Source organism: Lasioglossum baleicum, chromosome 4 (assembly GCF_051020765.1).
Source record: "Lasioglossum baleicum chromosome 4, iyLasBale1, whole genome shotgun sequence".
Classification (NCBI taxonomy): domain Eukaryota; kingdom Metazoa; phylum Arthropoda; class Insecta; order Hymenoptera; family Halictidae; genus Lasioglossum; species Lasioglossum baleicum.
In genome coordinates this window covers 20,653,399-20,675,981 of record NC_134932.1, presented here as the reverse complement: position 1 = coordinate 20,675,981, position 22,583 = coordinate 20,653,399, and the positions used below count along the sequence as shown (strand labels likewise).

Below are 22,583 nucleotides of genomic sequence, written 5' to 3'. Positions count from 1 at the left end.
TACTCATCGAAAAGAGAAAATGTTTGAAAGGAGCTATATGTTGCAAACAAATAGTTATTGATATATTAGCTGTTAAAGTTTTTGCAAAATTTGATTGTGTGGAATTATACGTATAGACAAAAGCCTACTACTACAGTCCACATGTCCGTGTCGATGAGACAGAATATGATCGTGTGCGTGCCACTGCGTGCCTGGAGCTTGGTACGGGTCTAGCGACGAATGTCCCTTTAAATTTCGTTTGCTCAAGGCACGCACAGATGAGGTGTAGATTGTAGAATATTGTAGATTCACCCCTAGGACGGATGACCATTACTTTTTATACACCCTGTACATCTCTTATTTTTATTCTATGTAGTCACTACACCTGTCTAGAACATATTTGCGTTGCCAACTTCAGATCAGTCGAATAGTTTATAAACAGCAGTTGATATTGTCAATTGAGGTTCGAACGAGCGGCGATTTTCATAATGTTGAAATTCATTGAGCTTCGATCTGCATTTTCTCTGTGAAAAACGAAATTAACCGTTCTATGACAATCGTATTCGTCCGATCAAGCTCCCTGCAACTTTTTTCTCTTTTCGCAATTGTTCCATATACGGCATACGGGCCGGGTCGACGATTTCAATCGATTGATACGAGGAGATAAAAGAAAAATGCCATCACAGATTTTTTCGGATGTTTTGAAGAGTGGAGAAAACGTTAGAAAAAAATGTATTGTTAGGTTGTTAGCAATGAGGATTATTTTGAAGGTGACAAAATAGAAATTGAGAAATAAATGAATAATACGTGTGCACCCAAGTAGCCACGTACGGTTCACGTCCAAACGTCGTACGTCCATTCTGCGTACGTTTTAGGGACGTACGTGGTACTTGTGGCTACTTGGGCATGATTTGACTTGTCTTGGAACTTTTTGAACAGGGTAGTGTATATGTATATATAAGTTTATATATTTTTATATTTTTGTTTATATTATTGTAATATTACATGTATAATATTGTTTTAGATATTTTTATTGTTTCAATCATGTTTCAATGATACGGTAAATACCTACCTGCTGGTTCAATTACTCAATTCCTCGCAACAGTATTACTAGCGCCATCTCTGATGGAACCGAGCTACTCGTTCTCTAACGAACTGCACCGGTAATTTCACATCCCGGGTAATTCGACACTCGTAATATTTACAACAATTGCAGTCTTTATGACATTATATTATTAACTTTATTCGGTTCGGCTAACTGCATTTTTAGTATTCGCTAGAAAATGAATCGTTCCACGACAACCGTGTGGAGCGGTGAATCGATAAACTGCATTTTGCCACTCGATTGCATCATACCGCGAATTTCGATAGATTTGGGAAATAATATCAAACCTGAACAACAGAGATGGGTAATTGTTCGAGAACGATCGGTTTAAACATAATCGCAATAGCATAATTTACGGTATATCTTAACGAATATTTTAAACAATCTGTCAAACGGATGCGCCAGAGTTAATATTCTATTTTGATTTGCTTCATTAGCATTTATGCTACGTGCTGCGTGGAACGCGTAGTAAGAGTCATTGAATTGTATACGCATCGTTTTGTGGACCACGCGTTTTGGAGCGTAGAACCGACGCGACGTGATCAGTTGCACGTATTGGTACGAGACCGATCGATTTCGCCATTCTAAATAAACACAAACGAATGTAAAACAGACACTACATTATTCTGTAGGAACATCTCAATTTTCATGTAGAAAATTTGTAGTAACGGATTACATCGATCTTATCGTTTTCGAATCTAGAAACGTTCCTGCTCGATTACACTGGAAAAGGACAGACAGAATGGAAATTATAGAATTGAGGGGATTTATTCGTTCACGTTTCTTAGGAGTCGCAAAAATGTAAGTAATAGTTTTTTTTTTTAATTAAGAAACTGACGGAAATTGTTCAATGTATGTAAGAAGATAGGTATCCAGGACAGTCACCTGTCCTGTCTCCTACCTGGTCATCGAGCACCGCGGGCGTCGCGCGTCGCGTCGATCGTTCGAGGTCCTATGTCCTCTGTACTCTAGTACATATACTATACCGTACCCGATACCCTGTACTCGGCGAAAAGACTCAGTATCAGATAAGGGGGTGACACAATTGTGTTTGGATTGTGATTGGCCGGCGCCGAATAGGTAGTTTTCCGTGTGTCTTTAATGAACGGTAATTTGTCAGTCGCATTTCAGTTCGAGACGACGCGATGCGAGGCGTCGGTATATAAGCCTCGCCCGAAAAAACGTTGCCTACTAATCGGTGTACAGGATCCGGAGCGAAACAGTGGCTGCAGCTAGGCGCCGCGTGATATCAGAGTGAGAGTTGCATCAGACACCTGAGAGAGACCGGATACGAATATTCTCCCGTGCCCGGTGCACTATGTAAATTGGGTGAGTTCCTGTGTGCCTGCATAACTGCATACTATAGCCTTAGCCGAATCCGATCGCGGATATTTGAGCGAATCTATGTTTTTATCTTGGGGTAATTAACACTTTACCTTCCGGAAGCCTATTAATTAATAGGATTTTCAGTAATTGTGCTGTATTAAAAGAAACCATAGGAATTTTCTTTTGCACTGCAATCTTAAATAGGGTTGCCAGATCTTCTATATTTGATACGAGCTTTCTATATTTGAACTTGATCTCCTATATCATATTTGAATAGCATATAATTTTCAAAAATCTCTTTGTTTGAATAAACAAGTTTAAAATGTGCTGTCTACCTCTTTTACTTGATCTCCTATATTTTGAGCCTATCTCATATAGGTATACAGTCGGCGTACAAAGTATTCGGACACCTTTTAAAAACGAATAAATATTTCAAAATTGGACTCGGCAGCTTGAGTTTTTTTTAAGACGTTAGAAGAGTTAGTTTACTAGCTAATGTGTAAATAATTATTTTTGTAATTGTTATTGGTCGCAATTACGAAGGAAACAGTAAAGACCACGATTTTTTAATTTTTTATCTGTGCCCGTAATGAAAATTTAAAATATGTATTTTGTAAATCTAAGTAAGTTATATGTATATATATATATGTACACAGTTTCATTGAAATTGGTTGATGGATAAAAAAGCTATGGGTAAGATGTAAAAATCTTTGAATTTACGGTTTGCGATTTATTTAAATCGCAGATTCTTACGATTTTTACTATTTTCATTCAATTATATTTCGTAACTTCCTTGATCGATTTCGATGAAACTTTGTACAAGTATATAACTTACTTATTGTTAGACCTACCAAAGGCGCCTTCTAAATTTTCATTACAGGGGTACAGATAAAAAATTTAAAATTCGTAACCTTTACTATTTCCTTCGCAATTGCGACCAATAACAATCTAAAAATAAAATTATTTACACATTAGCTAGTAAACTAATTCTTGTAACGTCTGAAAAGAAAGTTAAGCTGTTGGGTCCAATTTCGAAAAAGTAATTCGGTTTTTTAATGTGTACGAATACTTTGTACACCGACTGTATACATAATTGCAGTTTTCACTATATGTATTTGGATAAAACATTTCTGGCAACCCTCTGATCTTAAATGAAACTATTAGATGACGTTATTAAGGGTGACCTGTTGGTTCACAATGAAAATTACTGTTGCTATTGAAGGTTCCATTGAAAAGTATTTAGCCATGTACCATAGATTTTTCAAAATTATGCAATAATCACCGGCCGGTAGACTGCGAATATTCATGCATTTATGAAGAAATTGGTTGGGTGAAATATAAAACGGTAAAGGATTAGAAAAATTTAAGAACATCGTAATGTTGTTTTTAACGTAACTATGTCATTATATGTATAAGGGAAGAAATCAATTTTTATTTTATTCCTGCTTCCCACAATCAATGCAGAACATTTTTATTTTGCATAAACATCCGCAGTCCAGTTCACGCAGGTTTATTTCCTCAACACTATTACAGTTGCAGAACGTTCATTTTGACGTAGTCAAGTCCTCGTTTGTTATCGTCCTTTTATTGGGGAAAATTCACCAAGTTCGAAATAAGAGAACGAATTGTGTTTCACGTGTAACTTTGAATCGATTGCAAACGATTAGGATGAACAGCGAGATAAAAAGTAATTTAACGATACCAAATTTAATTTGATTGCAGATCGATTGTACAAATTTGGATCAACCACGATTATCTAATCTAATTTTTTTTAATTATATTACAATGGTAATTGTATCATATTATACCATTATAATTATAACTACAACGCGGTATTCGTAAGCAGACTTCCAGTTTTCTTTTTCTATATTTCCTCATTGATCCTAGATCGATGGAACACAAGGGGTGTCTAGATACACTTCGAACTAGTGTGCGAAACTACACGTTTCCCGATCATTGATCAAATAAAATTGATCTATTTCTGTTTCGATTCTGTTTGACAGGTTGTATGCTGCAGGTTGTACATTGTGAGTTGCGATTGTAGCTACGACTGTTCTATCGATCGCTTACGATCGCTCATTGAATCTCGTGCAAGACGAAAGAGAGAACCAAACAAGGAAGATGACCACGAGCCTGAAGACAATGGAATTTCTGAAATTAAGCAGACGCGTCCGGCGACGGCTGAACGCTCGGAACGGTGAGTAACCGAACAACAAATATTGTCACCATTCAATCCGGATCGCGATGTTATCGAGCGACTCGCGATAACAAACCGAAACGTGATTCCATTTAATCAACTTCGTAGACCATTCGCACGTGACACCGTCTACGTTTTGTAATCTTCGCGTTCGTTTACATTGCTAAATGCATGATAGCAATTATGCTATTAAACGTAAATAGACACAACGAGCATAAACGAAACGCGTATGATTACAGTTCTATTCTAGAGGAATCACATATTTTTCGCACACCAGTGGATGATGTTTTTACATGATGTAGCATATGGGAAACTGAAAACCCATTTGTCCTAAAAATGTGTGTTAGCGTCAACGTGTTCCAAGTTCCAAGTCAAGGGCTGATGCTGAGGCGACCTTTATATGCTTGGAAGGATTTATGGTAGGGTCTTGGCCTACGTGAGGTCTTGAATAGGAGTGCGTGAGACTAAACAGAACTGTTGTCGGACGATGGTGCTTGATTACCCTGGGTCATTCAGCTATTATGAAACATGCCGGGGCGTGCAACCCAAGGTTGCGTTGCAAGCCGTGCAATCTGGCGAACGTCTCTAAAAACTTTCCAAAAATTTTCTCGTTAATGATGCTACGAAGTCTCCTCTGTGCAACCGCACCTTAAAAATTGATACGCGATTCTTTTTTCACGGTTTTATGGAGCAAAACCGAAGAACAAGTTCGATTGTGTAAAGAATTGTGTTTTGGAATGTAAGAACTTAATACTTTACCTATCAGAAGCCTATTAATAGGATTTTCAATAATGTTGCTGCACCAAAAGAAATCATAGACATTTTCTTTTACACTGCAATCTTAAATGAAACTATATTAGATAACGCTATTGAGGGTGACTTGTTAGTTCACAATGAAAATTGCTGTTGCTATTGAAGGTTCCATTAAAACGTATTTAGCTATGGACCATAGATTTTTCAAAATTATGCAATAATCACCGGTCGGTAATGTGTTAATATAACGATTTGCAAATATCAATGTCAACAGACATGCAGTTTAAGTGTAGCTATGTTACTTTTCGAAATGTTTCTACTAAAATAGACTAATTGTAAGAAAAAAGAGTCGTTGTCTCGTTCGGTCGAGACGCTCGGCAAGGCTGTGCATCCGTGGCGTCCGTGACATCCGTGCATCCATCGATATCGCGACGCGCCATCATAATCGAGTAGTATGTCAACCCTGTGAACCGGCCGAACTGTGAACGCTATTACTAATTGTAAGATGACGAGTGGCGCGATCGGTCGCGGTCGTCTCGCCGCTTTTGGACGCGATACGAAACGAAGCACGACGCGATCACGCCGCTTGGCATTGTTCCGAGACGAAGCGGAGGAAGCGTGATCAGGCGCCGCTAGTGATTCGGCAGTTTCCGCTAAGAGCGAATTTCGCGGTCTCGAATGACCCGAGCAATGGGCTGGGATAAATACACCCTTGTGACCCGTGTCCATCTCCGCGTACGAATACGTCAATTGCATTACGTAATGATCGCGCGATTCGATCCACCTCGCTCAAACGTCGCGTCGTTCAACGATGTTTTCCTCCGAGCGTAAGCCAGGCTTCGATGAATTACGATCGCGTTCCTTTCATAACAGCGACCGCAACGTTCGAACAATTGGCACCGGCAAGCCGGCGAGAAATCGTAAACGAACAGCTCGTTTGTCGGTTTGCGAGCATGTGTCCGTGTCCTTGCATGCTCGCAATGACGACGCGTAGGGCGTATGAACGGGCGCGAGCGAACACCATATCTCCTGCACGATTACATAAAATGAAAACAGAAAAAACGAGGAAGAAAACGAAAAGAGAAAAACACGAGCGGAATAATCTCAAGTTCGGGGCGCGCGCGCTCGGCCGGAGAGGCTGAACGGGGCTAATTGTATGAGAATATCGTGATCGAACCACCGGTCACCGAGTTCCCCTTTGCACTGTGCAGATTAGAAACTCATTCGGCTCAGATTAGAAACACACTTAGTCTTTAGCTTCGCCGTTTCTGCGTTCGTCGCAGCTTTTCCGTCGAAGAGGTACGATCCGTCGCGGATCAAGACTGTTGCTCGTGTAGCTTAATTCGTTGCGCGATATCGTAAGTAGCCAGTGCAGTCGAGTACGATGCAATCGTTGTGGATGCTCGTGACAATCGTCCGATACCAATAATTCCGCGCAAAGTCATAGTTTAACAACTCCCGGTGAAGAGGCGACTCTCTACTCGAGTAGAAGTTCTAGACGGTGTCGCAGCTCGGTGACCGTGCAGTAAGGGTTGCTCGTCTCATCAATCGAGTGTAACGAAAACTGTGTCCAGCTACAACTGTACGAGCATGAATATTCTCATTTTTATTACCATCTCCATCTCGATCTTTGTCATCCAGTGAATTCCTCGACATATTTTCCCGTCGACCAATGGACTAACGCGGTTGATATTTTTCTGCGCAGTGAGCGACCAGCTTCTCGCGGACGGCCAAGAAAAAAGGAAGAGGGTATCGTTGAATATCGACACGAAGATGCTGAAGATCGGCTTCCTTGGAGGCGGCAAGATGGCACAGGCGCTTGCCAAGGGTTTCATTCGTACTGGTAAAAACGATAATAGAACCTAGTTACCCTCAATTAAGGATAGAACGATTGTTTGTTTGCACAAATATGTCGCCGATTATCGCATCTTTGGAACTTTACGATTCAACGGTTACGAATCCGGCATGCTTCTATCAATTTTGTCTGCGCGTCTTTTGTCCGCCCCTGAGCTATCTTCTACTTTTCCACTCGATCACTGGCATTTCGTCTGCGTACAGATATCACACCAAACGATTCCGTCTTATCGTGTAATATAGAATACACCGCGAGCAACGAAGAAAATGTAATTTTCCAGAACGCGAATACAAGTCTCTGAGGAACTGTGGCTCGAGAAGCAGCAATTAGACCAATCGTTCGATAGTCGCGTTGTCCGTCCGCGATAGCCTTGTGGTAAACAAGTTCGCGTTTATTATTATATTACGCGTACATCTGCGTAGCGCGTGAATCGTGTCAATCTCTTAAGGAATGCATACATATATATCGGGCTCTGATCCCTGTTGAATTGTTATTAACAGCAAACACGGTGTTTCGCAGGACTGAGCAAGAGCGACATGATACTGGCTAGCTGCCTACCAAACGATGTGGCCAGTATAGAGGCGTTCAAGGTAAGTCGGTTTCGCAATCGTCGGAAGAATAAAAATTTTCCCTGCCTTCCCCCTTGATTGGCTAGGTCTCATTTGTCATTGTTGCATTCCTCGGACACGCAAGACAAACACGATAAAAGATAACCAACGAACGGTCGGCATTATCGGTGTGCGTCGGCTACCGTTTATGTACCACGAAAGAACATCAAAACAACAAATGTTTTTTTGTTTGCTTGGTAAACACCGGTACGTTGCTCAATCATTTAAGCATGTCGCGTAGACGGTGCAGCGCGGCGCGTGACGATTTCGATTTCGAATTGGTCGTCGATTAAGATATAATCCGCTAGTCGACGATGCGTACGATTTAACGGATCATTAATCGAAGATGGTCACGATCCGTGATTTCCGTGATATTCTATCTGATTACCAAATCGATTCCGAAATCTGTTTTTCTGTATTGCTCGTGCCGACAAACCCGATCAGATTGTGTTTTCGTGATTATTTATCGCGTCTAGAAAACTTTCCGTTCCGCTTCAGGTATTTTTCCTTATCTTTGCTCAACGACGATCAATTGTCTATGAATTGTACTTACCCGACTCACGATAGACGACTCAATGCCGCGCCGAAGTCGCGTCGCATCGTGCTGCGCGTATGGATCTTACTTTATCTCGAACTTTTACGTTCTACCGATCCAACGATATCGATCGTCGAATGCATACCGACTAGCGAGGAGAACCGCGTTCCTCGAGCATGTTACACCTTGGTCGTTGACAAGCGGCTCCTAAACCTAAACAATGAAATCTCTGAAAGGCCAGTTGAGAAAAGTCACCGTACGATTCGGAAAAACTCTTCTCGCGAATTAGATGGCCCGATTTGACTTTTATAGTCCAAAATGATTGATGACCATGTCTCGCGATCACGTTAAAATAAGCCTTCCTTATCAGAACGATAATTAACGTAGAGAACTTATTAATCGATAGGCCAACTATAATAAAAAAAAGAACAATAACAAGGAAAAATACGCACAGTTTGTCTCGAAAAATTAGTGATATTTTATCGACGACCTACTAAAAACTAGGGGTGTGCGAGACGGTACGGGAATTCCCAAAAATGTCCGGGAATGCCGTGAATGTGTTCGGGATCTCTGAAAATATTATAAAATGGTGGAAGAAAAATTCAGGAAGATATCCTATATTATCAGTTGCTGCAAAACGTTACATCGCTATACCAAGTACACAAACAACTAGCGAAAGGCTGTTTTCAACAACTGGAAATATTGTTACCATCAAAAGAACCAAGCTATTGGCAACAAATGTAGAGAAATTAATTTTTTTACACAAGAATTTCAAATAAAACTATGTCTATACTATATCTTAGTTTTTAATTATACAATGTATACTGTATTTTCATTTATTGTTTGCTGTAATTTGCATTACAATATGTAACTATAATTTTTTCCATATTGTCAACGGTAAGTTGATGTCTTTTCTCGCTGAAGATTAATTTCTACACTGGAATTGTCCTTTCAAGATCATCGGACGTAATTGGTGCATATGTGTATGTTTTCCAATACCTTGCATTAATTTCGTTTGGTCCTTCAGTAGTGGCTGCATATAGAGTTTGGTTAAGTTTTAACAACGTAAATTTCTGTCCAAGTTCCATAACTTTACCTACTTTCTATAAAAATAAGCATTTGCATAAACATCCGCTGTCTAGTTATAAATTATCAAGTAAAATGAAACTTGATGTTTTATTTAGATAAATCAAACACTATGGTGTCATATTCAAGAAAACAAGACACGTTTTCGAATCCCAGCATTTTAAGAGATCCCGAACACATCCACGGGATTCCCAGACATTTTCGGGAATTCCCGTACAGTCTCGCACACCTCTACTAAAAACCGAATAAACCTGTTAAATTATGTCCTATTCTTAAGATACATATAATAACTGCAACGCCTTTTTAGGAAATCGGTTCGGAGACCGTATTTAAAAATGGACCGGTAGTCGACCACGGGGATCTTTTGATCCTATCCGTGAAACCGCAAGTGGTACCGATTATTCTCCCGGATTTGAAAAACTACAACAAACTGTTGCTGTCCATCGCCATGGGTGTTCCAATAGCGTCGTTGGAAAAGGTACATATGCCGTAGCAAGCGTACCAAGTAGTCGTTCACAGCGGAACACCATTCGAATATGAACAATCCGCGTAACAAACGAGATATTTAATACGTATTAACACTTGTATTAATTGCAGGCTTTACCCGAAGGAACCCCGGTGATAAGGGTAATGCCCAACACACCTGCTCTCGTTGGTTGCGGAGCTACAGTGTACGCACGTGGGAAACACGCTGGCGACAAGGAAGCTGAAATAGCGGAGAAATTGTTCTCTTCTGTAGGTGTCTGCGAAGAAGTAACCGAGAACTTGATCGACCCAGTCACCGCTTTAGCAGGTTCTGGGCCCGCTTATGTACGTACATACAATAATATAATTGCTCAGAGTTTGTAATAGTCTCATCAAACGAACAAAGTCAAAAATGTAGCCGTGTTTCCTATTCGTTAGGTGTACATGATGATAGAAGCCATGGCCGACGGCGGAGTGAAAATGGGCCTGACGAGGCCTATCGCTTACAAGTTGGCCGCGCAGACTGTCCTCGGTGCCGGTGTAATGGTTCGGGAAACTAACATTCATCCGGGGCAACTCAAAGACGATGTAGCCTCCCCTGCTGGTTAGCAAACAAATATGTTACAGTCAATTCTCCTACATCGCGATTTATTCGTACCGCGTTGTAATAAACTCAGAATTAGTACCAATCAGATGAAATTCAATTAAATTTGATAGAAACCAAATGCAATTTTTGTATTTACTTTCGCATATTAGCATACAGCAGTTATTACATGACTGTATGACTCTTGTCTACTTCGAACTATGTAACTAATCGCAATTGTCTGCAATTAGGATCCACTATAACGGGCATCCACTATCTCGAGGAACACGGTTTGAGATCGGCGGTGATCGGTGCGGTGGAAGCCGCAACGAAACGGTGCAAAGAAGTCAGCTCGCTTTTAGAGAAGAGCTAATCGACCGATCGAACTGGAAAGTTGAAATGAAAAATTGCCAATGAAGAAAGTATGCAGCAACGAGAAAGAACTCGAAGAATAGTACGTGTAGTTCTATACATATACGTAGGAGATAAGTCATAAGGATAAAGTACGATCTATTTTTTAAGAAGTCTTTTGTATATTTTGTAAATAACTTTACCGAATTTGTTGCTTATTATTCGTTCGAAGCATCGTGATTAAAAACATAGATCTGTTACTTTTTGACGATAACGTACGTTTAGAACCAATGTTACGGTATACATATAAGAATGTTATATGTAAATATTTTTTATATTTTGTAATAACATCTATATACATATACTTTTGCGTTTGCTCGTATCGAAACGAAGCAATCCCCCCGGTACCAAAGGTTTTTTCGCTGTAAATTTTATCGATTTGTTGTCGATTCGAAACACATTATAAACAATATACATATATATTTTATCTTATACGTATCGTCCTTGGATTTTTTCTTGAACCTAATATGAAATTTTGCGATAAATATTATTTTCTCGTCGTATTTGAAATGTTTCGTTTACAAAATCTCGAATATTATTTGTTCTTTGCTCTCGAATCGAAGCTAGCCGGATACATAAATCGCTTGTTCGAGTATTTATATATCTGTTGTTGATGCATCCTTCGACCGTTGTACGTTTATCAATGCACCAACAAAAGTGGTAGATGTGTAATCAAAGTTGAGAAAGATAACACAAATATGTACATGTACATAAGACCGATATCATTTTCACTTGCCTCCATTATCCCTATATTTACAGTAAGATGGCTCAAATGATAAAGATCGTCCTTGATTTTCATCTGCGCATTCTTCATCGAACCAAGATCCTGTTTCTTCTCTTATCATTCGTCTATCCTGATTAAGCGAATTTATGACTGTCGCATACAGCAATTACGCTATCAGTAGTTTGTTATCATTGTTTTTTTGTTTACGAACATCGAAAACTTTGATCACGTATCGGTACGTATTGCGTTCTTACTAACAACCGTTTATGCGAATCCTTTTAGTGTTAGCAAATGCAGCAAAACATTGCTCCCGCATGCGAATTTCTGTAATTACTATATTTAACCCTTGTCGCAATTATCTTTTAGGTTGTGTCACATTCGTTTGGCTTAAAATTAAGCTATGTAATTTATATGATATATGTATGTATATGTACATTAGTATGCATATGCATAATGTTTACTATGCGATAGCGAATGTGGCGGCAAAGTAGTAAACACATTCATGAATGAAATGCAAGCAATGAGAAGGGGTTGGAATTAAGGAAGATGGAGCAGTAGGAAGGGTCTAACAAGGAGAAACAATAAGAGATGGGCCAGAATCCAGAATCCAACACGGACACGGATCAGAAAAAGTCTCTTCAGAGTCCTACGGGTTGTTGCAAGCGCCCAGAAGACAAGAGTCCGTTCACCCCAATGGCTCTAGTAGTCCACAGTCGCCAGGTACTTTTACCTGGAAAGTATTCCGAACTTAATGAAATTTTGGCACGTCATTTGGGGGTACTCTGGGGAGTCGAATCTGAGTTTTCGACCTCGAGGACCCTGTGCTAACTTGGGGAGGGGGAAAAAACCACAATTTTTGTTACCTGTTTTTGGTATTTCGCCTATAAACTCAAAAACTATGGGTCCTACGAACTTTTCCTTTTCATTTTTGAAAAGAGCATTAAATTTCCTTCGAATTTCACTGTTCCAACGTATTTTTTGACCCAATAGGTACCGAGAGACAGGTGTTCAAATTAGGAAATGTTTCTCAAAATAACATTTTGAGCCTTACAATGTACGGGGTATATATTAAATGGACTATTCGCTAGATTAAAGGTGTGGGCCAGCGTGTTTTCTACCTGCACCCCCAAATGTGCACTGGGTTTTTACCTGAAGGGTACGCGTCGCGCTGTCGAGCCGCACGCTGCCCGCTCTCGACATTCGCAGTTTCGATATTCCTTACATATACATATGTATGTAGATTATATGTAGATGTGTTGAAAAACTAAAATTATGAGCCAAAAACTTGCAATTTCCTGCTAAATGTCAGAATGTGTGGCTCAAAATGTCATTTTGAAAAACATTTCCTAATTTTGAACACTTGTCTCTCGGTACCTATTGGGTCAAAAAATACGTTGGACCAGTGAAATTTGAAGGAAATTTAAAATTTAATGCTCTTTTCAAAAATGGAAAGGAAAAGTTCGTAGGACCCATAGTTTTTGAGTTATAGGCGAAATACCAAAAACAGGTAACAAAAATCGTGGTTCTTTCCCCCTCCCCAAGTTAGCACAGAGTCCTCGAGGTCGAAAACTGAGATTCGACCAGATTCGACTCCCCAGAGTACCCCCAAATGAGTTCGGAATACTTTCCAGGTAGACGCCCTTTTTTCGACCTGGCAACTGGACTATAGACTCAACACTTGATCGCGTAACGTAACTGATAAAATTTGTTCAGCATTTACAATAAGAGAATCTACAAATAACGAATCTACCGACTTTTAGAAACACCGGCATTTCCGGAACCGTGTATCACAAAATCGAATAAGGTAATTGATCGATTCTTATAAATAACTCGTATACGTTCTCGTAGGTGGTGCCACTGTTCCCACATATCGGGATTTCTTTGAAGCAGTATGCGCAAAGATGGCGCAGTGATGTTGTCGGCACAACATTCAAGGCAAAGGAAAACTATACAAATACGTCCGTACTGTCCGTACATGTACTCTTACGCACGCTGTGTATAGGATCCAGAGGGAATGGAACAATGGATCTATTTGTCCCTCCGATCAGAATCTACCTAAACGTCTAATCGAAAAAAAGTAAAATGAAATGAACGTGCGATTGCGTTGCTACGTGCTAGCTTATTGCGTTCTGTCTTGTATTATATTATTTAACAGATCGCTGACAGCGTTCGTATTTTTTTACCTATGTAGGAGAAAAAACACCTCGTCAACAATGTATGTACACATACGTAGATAAATATATGTACATTGCGTACGATTAACCAGACTTTCGAGGTCGTCGAGTTTGACTCGTATCGGCGCGCGCAAACGTCGCGTGATTTATTTCGTGGGTGTACACCGTGTTTCCTTTCCTTGCGGCGCAACAATGTAAATAGGTACATGCATACATATAGTCGCATTCTCCCAAAACACAACAGAATACAATACGACTCGATCGACAGAAGGCAGATTCGATAGTAAGGTGTGTGCGGATGGTTGTTCGGTCGAGGATCATTTTTCCGGAGAAATTGTACATACATGTCTGTCGGTGTCGTTTTGCGAAGAGAAATCGCAACAATGAAAATAACTATGCGAGTGTCGTGCGATGAATTCTCGAGAGGTGATCGGGTAATCAGGAAATCGTGAAATCGGTGCGAGCGCAGCTTCGTACGCATACCGATGATGCGATACAAAACGATCAAAGAGAATCAGCGATTCTCTGGCTTTGTTAGACTTGCGGTTAACCGAACGCGTATGCAAGGAGTTAACGTGGTTGTACATGCATGCAGTTTTTCCTATCACAATTGGAAAGAGAACGATGGCGTGGCCCGTGTGGCGTGGCGGTAGTAAGGCAGACAGACGGAGCAAGCCGTGACAAGGACAAGGAAGACGAGACAAGTCAACCGCGTAAATATTGCGGATGGTCAGAGTACGGTCGAGTCTTGCCAACTATTGACGAAAGCTAAACACGTCGACTAATCTGGATCCACCTTTAGCGTTCGAGGCTAGGTAGCCAAACATTGGGAAGACTCTAACCCAGAGAAAAGAAAAGCTCGCCGGACACGTGTGTCGCACTTTGACGCACGTCGCTACGAGCTACGAGAAAGTTACGTATGTATAGGCAGGTCTCCCGCTGTTTAGCAGCAAATGGCCAACGCAACGGAAACCTTCGAACGAACCCGAGGAGCCGTCGATCGTCAAGACATTTTCCAGAACCGGGCAACAGTAGTTTAACATTTTTTTTCTTGTAAATTGTACTTTATACTTTATACGGATAATGACGCAAACTTTTCAACTTTTTCATTGCGTTCGAATGCGTCACCAAGCAAAGATTTCGATACAAAATCGTGCAACGAAGCAGCGCGCGCAACGGTGCTCGGAAACGAAACGAGAACGATTGCTTACGGAAGAGTCAGAGAATTTGGATCGTGACGATTCAAAGGCCGCAACAAACGCTCGGTTTCCAGCCAAGAGCGTAGAGCTCGAAAGGCTATCGTTCGCTTACGATCGAGACGACTTTGACTCATCGACGGTCACGGTCGCGAAAGTTTCTTGTTGTTCGGTTCCGAGGATGATGAAAGAGGAGCTCATCTATACGCACATGTATACATCGTTTTTGGGCAACGATCGCGGTTAGTCAATTTCGAAGCGAAAACATCGCGATCCCGAACCGGCCGGTGCAGCGGCCGTCGCAACTCGCCGTCACACCCCGCCGACGAATTCATCTTATCGGCGTTGATAGCGTGCGGATTTGCGCGCGCGATTGGAGTACACGGCGAATTTAAAGAATGTTCAATATTTTCGTCCAAACCATGGTTTTAATACGTTTAGAGCGTTTCTAAACGTCACGACGCAATCTCTACAACGTTTACTTTGCTTTCACGATTTAACTGTTGGAGGATTCGATAACGATCCGGCAGATCAACTCAAGTACATACATATTATTTAAATCTAGCTGCGCAGTACTGATCGCGGTCAACTTGAATACGGTATACGGCGTAAATACGTCGAAATAAAACGGGAAAACGTTGGCACGTTTGTCTTTCGCTAGCACGTATCTAATGCACATAAATTGTCATGTCGCGTACATAACATTAGATATTACTCGCGTCGATAACGAGGTGTTACCCCACGCGCAGCTGCGCCATTACCTGTATATGTACCTTGGAGTCGTTCTATCTATGCCTACGCCTATACATGCTCGAATTTCAATTTGTCGCGCCACGACGAGCAGCGATATCATTCGCTTGGCACCTCTTACTCGGCTAACCTCGTTTAAATTCTGCGCTTTTCCACCATTTTGCATGCCGAAAGTTTTCACTCATCGTCTTTGTTTACCGACACATTGCGAACGATGCATAACGCGAAGTGGCGTCGCAGGATTCTCACACCAACTACTTACGAAACTATCGGCAAAAATAGAAGATAATTTGTTGTTCCGTTTCAGAAGTTTGCAACAGGGGGAACGGTAAGGTGTCGTTCCCGTTCGAAAAATGGGTCCAAATCGCTTGTTATACCTGCGTCTGGCACGAATCCCGCGCTCAACGTATCGTTATAAATATCTTTCGCATTAGCTCGCATATTCCCGCTGAACGCGAATCGCTCGAAAGCTATTTCATAATTTGTGTCGCGATTCGGCTTGATCCGACTTCATTTAATTTCCTCGTCGATAATAGGGAGTCATATTCTCGTCGATGGAATATTGCTGTTCATAAATCAGCTGCGACGCACAACGATTGCAACGACTGTGCGCTTGTCGCGTCTCCGCTCAAATGAGAAACCCTAGAACTTATGGCTTACTTCTACAGTAGCTTATGGCAACTGCGACAGAGCCGCGACGGAGTTCGTATCGAATTTTGAACTGCAACGGTCAAGTTCAAATGTACTACACTACATGTATGATATTGTACGATCGATCCTTTCGAACGCTTTCCTCACCTACATTCAGACTACCAAATCGACAGTTTCACCGTGACATATTAGTCCGAACACTTTCTACTTGGTGACGAACGAATAACGGTTTCTCGTCTGCATGGGGCACACGCAGCTCCAACTTATTTACGACTTTATCGATAAGAAATGCGATCGGTGTTGGCGAGATGTGAAGTCGTACCACGAGCTGCAAATCCAGACCTGTCATCAATTTGCAACGGCGATCAAGTTTTCGCAATGCGATGCATACGCGTACATATTACGCATGCATACGTATATATGTATAATATTATTTAATAGGTTCTGCGATGAGAAAGCCGAACGACTTCCTCGAGAAGGCGTAATAGGAGGATTTAGAGGTTTCCGCTACTGCGACGAAAACTACTATCTTGCGACTATTCACCCATTAAAGTGTTTCTATGTATAGGTTTCGATTAAAGCACTCCATACAACGATAATGATTGTTACGAGCCGAGGGCTGGCGGATAGACGTGGCCGAGGTTTGTTCGTATGAACAGGATTGTCGTGAACTAGCCGGTGCCTGTTTCATCACCGGGTGTCACAGGATAGGTTTTCGTGGACTAGCCGATGCCTGTTTCATCACCGGGTCGCCACTAGGTGAGGAAAAACAGAGGGTGTCGTGGACTAGCCGATGTTTGTTTCACCACCGGGTCGCCACTAGATGGAAGGTTGTGAACTAGCCGATGCCCGTTTCATCATCGGGTGTCACAGGATAGGTTTTCGTGGACTAGCCGATGTCTGTTTCACCACCGGGTCGCCACTAGGTTAGGAAAAGGGGGTAGTCGTGGACTAGCCGATGTCTGTTTCACCACCGGGTCGCCACTAGATAAGGAAAGGGTTGTCGTGGACTAGCCGATGTCTCTTTCACCACCGGGTCGCCACTAGATAGGAATTCGTGAACTAGCCGATGCCTGTTTCATCACCGGGTGTCACTAGGATTTCGGTAAGAGGTAAGGTACAGGAAGATCAGCTCTCGTAACTTTATATAGAATTGTGATAAACCTCGAGCGGTAAAGGTTTATCGGTATGAGTGAAATACTAGCTACTGGAATTTAAAAAGAGGTAGAATAAGATATTGGAGACTCTCAATTATATAAGATAAAGACTACAATATATTCTGTTAAATAGATGGAAATACACTTGTACTGTGTAGTATGTTTCGCGGAAACTAATTCCCGAAGTCTCGATTTTCACGCACTGAGAAATGCGGGGGTAAATGAAATAACTTGCTTTTGCAAACGCGTTTTAAACTTCTCTCGAGTTAATATGATGGAAAGGGAATCAGACCCAATCTCACTAGACGCGTGCAGTTACGTGATCAGTCTTCAACTAAGCCCGTGGTGGCCAAGCTCGAGCCCTTTTTATACTAGTCAAATTGCTCTAAAAATGGTAGTGGGGATAACCGAAAATCTGGAGGATTGTATAAGTTTCCCAGATGTACGCACTTTCCCATAAGGGGAAAACTGTTTATTTGGGCATGCGAGCTGGACCTCCTGGACGAACACGTGGTTGCAAGAAGGGAGTAAAAGTACGTAACAATGATCGAAATTACGATAAGAATAACTGCTGTTATTGTCGCGCGGAGATCTTACCACCCTACTACGAGTAACGATGAAACTTCTTGTCTGTGGTTTCAAAACCGTGAAACATTGTATGTACATATACTACACCGTATGTACACATATGTATCCAAGCATCCATTCAACGTATGCTTAATCTTATCGAGCAAGAATAAATATATACATATGTACAATTTGAATACCACGCGGTAAACAAGTTTGTTCCGAACTGCGCGGAACGATTCGGATCGAAAGAGTGTTCTCATTCTGAACATTCTGGGAGGTGACAACGTTGAGATTAGCAAGACGCCATTTTGTCTGGGACTGATACAATGTTCGGGGGTCCAAGCTCTGACCGCTGGAAGGGATGTTGGGACGTCCCATCGGTCACTGTGCTGCGTAGGAGTGATTTACGACAAGCCATTCCTATCGAGTTGGAAGTGAGGACATCATGTGCTTTCCAGAAGTGCAGTAATAACATAATTGCTGGGTCCTGACTTCCAGAAATTCTAAAAAATGGCACGTTCCGGTGTCCCCGTCATAAAGTAACCCCAACTAACAGTCTTCCTGTGCTGAATGTACCGAAACATGATAAAAACCGTTGAGATTCCTAACCAAGGTGCCATCTCTTTACGCATTGCAGTTCTTCCTGCGTATTGTTACTATTATGATTATGATTATTATTATTATTAGTACTACATAAGAATGATTAGTGTTACACGTGCAACACGTGTTCGCGGGTACATACGTAGTCAACGACCGGTAGGCGCCGCGTATCAAAACAAACACAAATTTTTATCGGTTTCGTTTCATCGTTGCTTACGAGAGAGCCTTATCGCAGCGGATATTGAACGTAAATACTTGAAAGAGTATTACATCTGTTTTTCTCGGTTCACGTTGCCGATCGTTACCGCTGATTCGCGGATTAATAAAAAGCACACGTGATCGGACCGTTTCGTAACCTCCGGCAATGTCTTCAGCGCATCTTGAGATAGAGACACAAGCTTACGATAACAACTCGAAGCGACAAATTAGAAGACAAGATTCGAAATGATGTTGGTTTTTCCACCCTTGTCCGTCCTTGTCCACCCTTTCGCGTTCGGGTCAAGCAAGTTCATTGGCTCTTTTTCGCCTGGTCGCTTTGTCTGCTCGAAAACGGTCGTTGACTATAACTCGCTCGCCGCAACGACAACCACAGGCAGCAGCACGATTCTACGCGCGACGAATGCTTCGTTCTCCGTTACGTGTTACGACTTACGCCGGCAGTTCTCCGTTCCAATCTTCGCTTCGCTTAGAATAGTTGGGTTTCCCGATGGACGCGAGAATCGCCTGCGCGCGTACGTGGCTCGACCGCGGTCGACTCGATCTTTCGCATCGATTTGTGGCATCGATGCATGCCCCGGCAAGTTCCACTCATCACTCTCGTAAACATCCCCCGTGTCGACCGATAGCTGAATGACCCAGTGCACTCATCCGCCATCGCTCGACGACAGTTCTGTTTAATCTCAAGCATCCCTATTCAAAACCTCACGTAGTCCGGAACCTTGTAATAAATCCAATCGAATCCTAAAAATCTCCTCAGCAATCAGCCCTTGATTTTTCGAACACGTTGGCCCTAACATTGGGAATATGTACACGTGTTGCTCGCGGCATCCTATCGGATATTCGTTGCGCGAAATCGCAAACGTTGACGCCAGCGATCGTACTCCGATCGCAGATCGGTTTTCCCATATCCGATTTTTCACTTGTTCAATCGTTGTCACTACTCGATGCGAGACAAGTACATACCTACGAAGATCGCGTCTCTCGCAGCCTAGCCGGTTCAACGAGAAAACTTATAAATAGCCAGCGTTGCGTGTTGCGTTAATCGTTCATCCGATATGAAATCATCGTGCATCAGCTTAGCGTTTCTACGAAAACATTAAATGTTCGACTGTTTGGGGCGACGCCGCGCCGCGCCGCGCGAACAATGTTTATAATTTCCGATGTAAGACGAAGCTTATCAAGCCATGTCGCATACTTACAATACATACATATCTTAACGGTAAATATGTGCGGCATTCGATTGTTTTAGTGTGTACGAGCGTATTCCGGTATCGAACGAGAAACGTGACGGCACGTGCTTCGAAATACATATGTACTCGCGGTGACGACTCGATTGAAGAAGTACGCGACATTTTGCGAAAAAATCAACTTTCTAATTTTCATATTTTTTCAATTGATATCGATTTCTAAATGTCCACACCGTCCACAAAAATGATAAAATTAATCAAATACAATAGCAGTTCTAGTTGTGATACACGCATGAAGTTAGACAGTTTAGGAATATGTATCGATTTTCCCTACATAATTTGGCTGTTCATTCTTAGTGTCCTGATAACTGTGATCAACTTCTTGCCCTGAATTTTTTTCTCGGACGCGCGCTACGCGCTGAATTCGTAAAGTATGAAGCCTCTGAAAGTCTGACAGAACTCTGTGTTAAATATTTATATTTATATTATATTTTTATTTAATATTAATTAATATTTTGCAGTACATATAAGTCAGTCTTTTATCTCTGATATTTTGACTGCGTTGAGTTTGACGAATTCTTTTCGAGAGGGCATAAGTTACACTGTAATTGTTTACGCGCATCGATCTTCAAATCTTTTGAAATTTTGTTTTCAAATGTTTTGTTTTGTCGACGCAAATTGTAGATTGAAACAGAATTATTGTCAGTCAGAGCAGAACTATCAGCCTGAGCATAATACATCAAGTAAGTTAATATATATCAATTATATTTTATTTTTAGAACTTCATATACAGTAAGGAGCATAACTGATTCCACACACTTTAAATCAGAATAACTTCTATATGAATGGACCAAGCGACTTCAATTTCTCTGTAAGGCTAGAAGAATGACTTTAGTAAATGACGTCTAATAAATAAGTTGAAAAAATGCATTTGGTCGGGGAGGGGGGGGGGGGGAATTGTGAAAAACTACCAAAAATTGAATTTTACAAGTTTTTTAGCTGGGCCAATAACGAAAATTTAATAAATGTGTTTTGTCAACTGTTATAAATTATATACGCTCTGAAAATTTCATTGAAATTGGTTAATTGGTTTACGAATTATAAACGATCAAAAGTGGTAAAAATTGCAATTTTCCAATATTTTCGGACTTAACAAATTTTTCTCAAGAATGTAAAACTTAAACATTGTATCTATTTGCATTAAATAGCGAAAATATTAATTACATTACAGAATAAATAATTTATAAAGCTGTTTTAAATTAATAAAAACGATTAAACAAATGTGAAATATATTAAGTTAAAAATCATTGAAAAGCAATTATTTTCTTATATATTCAGTTCAAATTTCATTGCAATATCTTCAGTGGTTTAAGAGTTATTCAAAAATGTCGCGTACTTTTTCAATCGAGCCCACTGTGTGACGGTACGTTGTCGCAGTCGTTTCGCGAAAGAGAGATGGCAGGTCTTACAATTAGATAAGAAAGCGTCACGTTGTATCTCGTTGATGCAACAAAACGTTCAAACGATGTCTGCGCGTTGTTACCGATTTGCGCGATCAGAATGAATAGCGAGGTGGAGCGGCCGAATCGAACGAGGTCGTCGACCGACGACGTGCACCGACCTCTCCAGAATTTGTCCCCCGCGAGCTTATTTCTGGATGACGTTAAGAGTATTTCCCCGGGCGAGAAATAGGTGCGCGAGCAAACGCGAGTAAATGCGAGTAAACGCGAGCAAGTCAAGGCCACTGCGTCGAACTTTTAAGGGTGTGGTTGTACTGCACGTGATTTTCGATAACATGCGACGAATACCTACCAGTGCGAAACGCATTCGGTTTGACGGTTCGACTATACAAGAGCAGACCTGTGCGACGCTGGCTCAAAAAACACATGTTGCTGCTATTCCTCTGTCGGAGTGGACGTGGTGGTGGCTGTCTTGCCGAGCAAGAGAAGGAGAGCTTACCGAGCAAGAGAAGGAGAGAAGCAGCAACATGTGTTTTTCGATCCAGCGTCGCCCAGGTCTGATATAGAGGTTATATCAGCCTAGGAACGGTTCGGATGCCTATTTAGATAGAATACACTGAAACGAATGAGACGTGTCATGTGCGATCAAGAGTCGTTCCGGTGTAACAGCATCCTTAGCGTCTTACAAGTAGCGACACTATTTCTCGACTGGGAAAATTGTCGACGTGACGGCCGGACGGGGGGCAGCGGGAGGCGTTTCTCGCGATTAAGAATGAAGCACAACAGAGGTGGCAGATGCGCCTCGAGAACAGTCGGTGGACACGACCCGTGTCTAGTCAGCTCCGTAATGGCAGGACATTCATGAGCGCAGTCGATTTAAATAGAACCAGACTACGATAGAATATCGAGACAGAAACAGTGACGCACTGTTCATCGCTTTTAGATGATCCGACGAGAAAAATTCTTTCTAATCGAAAGAAAAGCGCGCGCGG

General features: G+C 41.5%; 2 protein-coding genes across 5 annotated transcripts in view; one reads left to right on the top strand and one right to left on the bottom strand.

Moving 5' to 3' along the window:
• Positions 1–22,583, bottom strand: part of LOC143207916 (transmembrane protein 135) — a 35,480-nt gene that overhangs the window by 9,530 nt on the left and 3,367 nt on the right. The window lies entirely within an intron of this gene.
• LOC143207922 (pyrroline-5-carboxylate reductase 2) lies at positions 2,076–11,337 on the top strand. Of its 3 annotated transcripts, XM_076421839.1 has the most exons (8): positions 2,076–2,413; positions 4,414–4,607; positions 7,066–7,203; positions 7,735–7,805; positions 9,752–9,922; positions 10,042–10,254; positions 10,348–10,513; positions 10,744–11,337. In XM_076421839.1, exons 2-8 carry the CDS (start codon positions 4,532–4,534, stop codon positions 10,863–10,865), a joined length of 957 nt encoding a protein of 318 aa, XP_076277954.1. In that variant the 5' UTR covers positions 2,076–2,413; positions 4,414–4,531; the 3' UTR covers positions 10,866–11,337. The 3 variants fall into 3 exon arrangements, with proteins under 3 accessions (XP_076277954.1, XP_076277956.1, XP_076277955.1); XM_076421841.1 differs by lacking the exons at positions 2,076–2,413; positions 4,414–4,607 and adding an exon at positions 6,506–6,718; XM_076421840.1 differs by lacking the exons at positions 2,076–2,413; positions 4,414–4,607 and adding an exon at positions 6,514–6,942.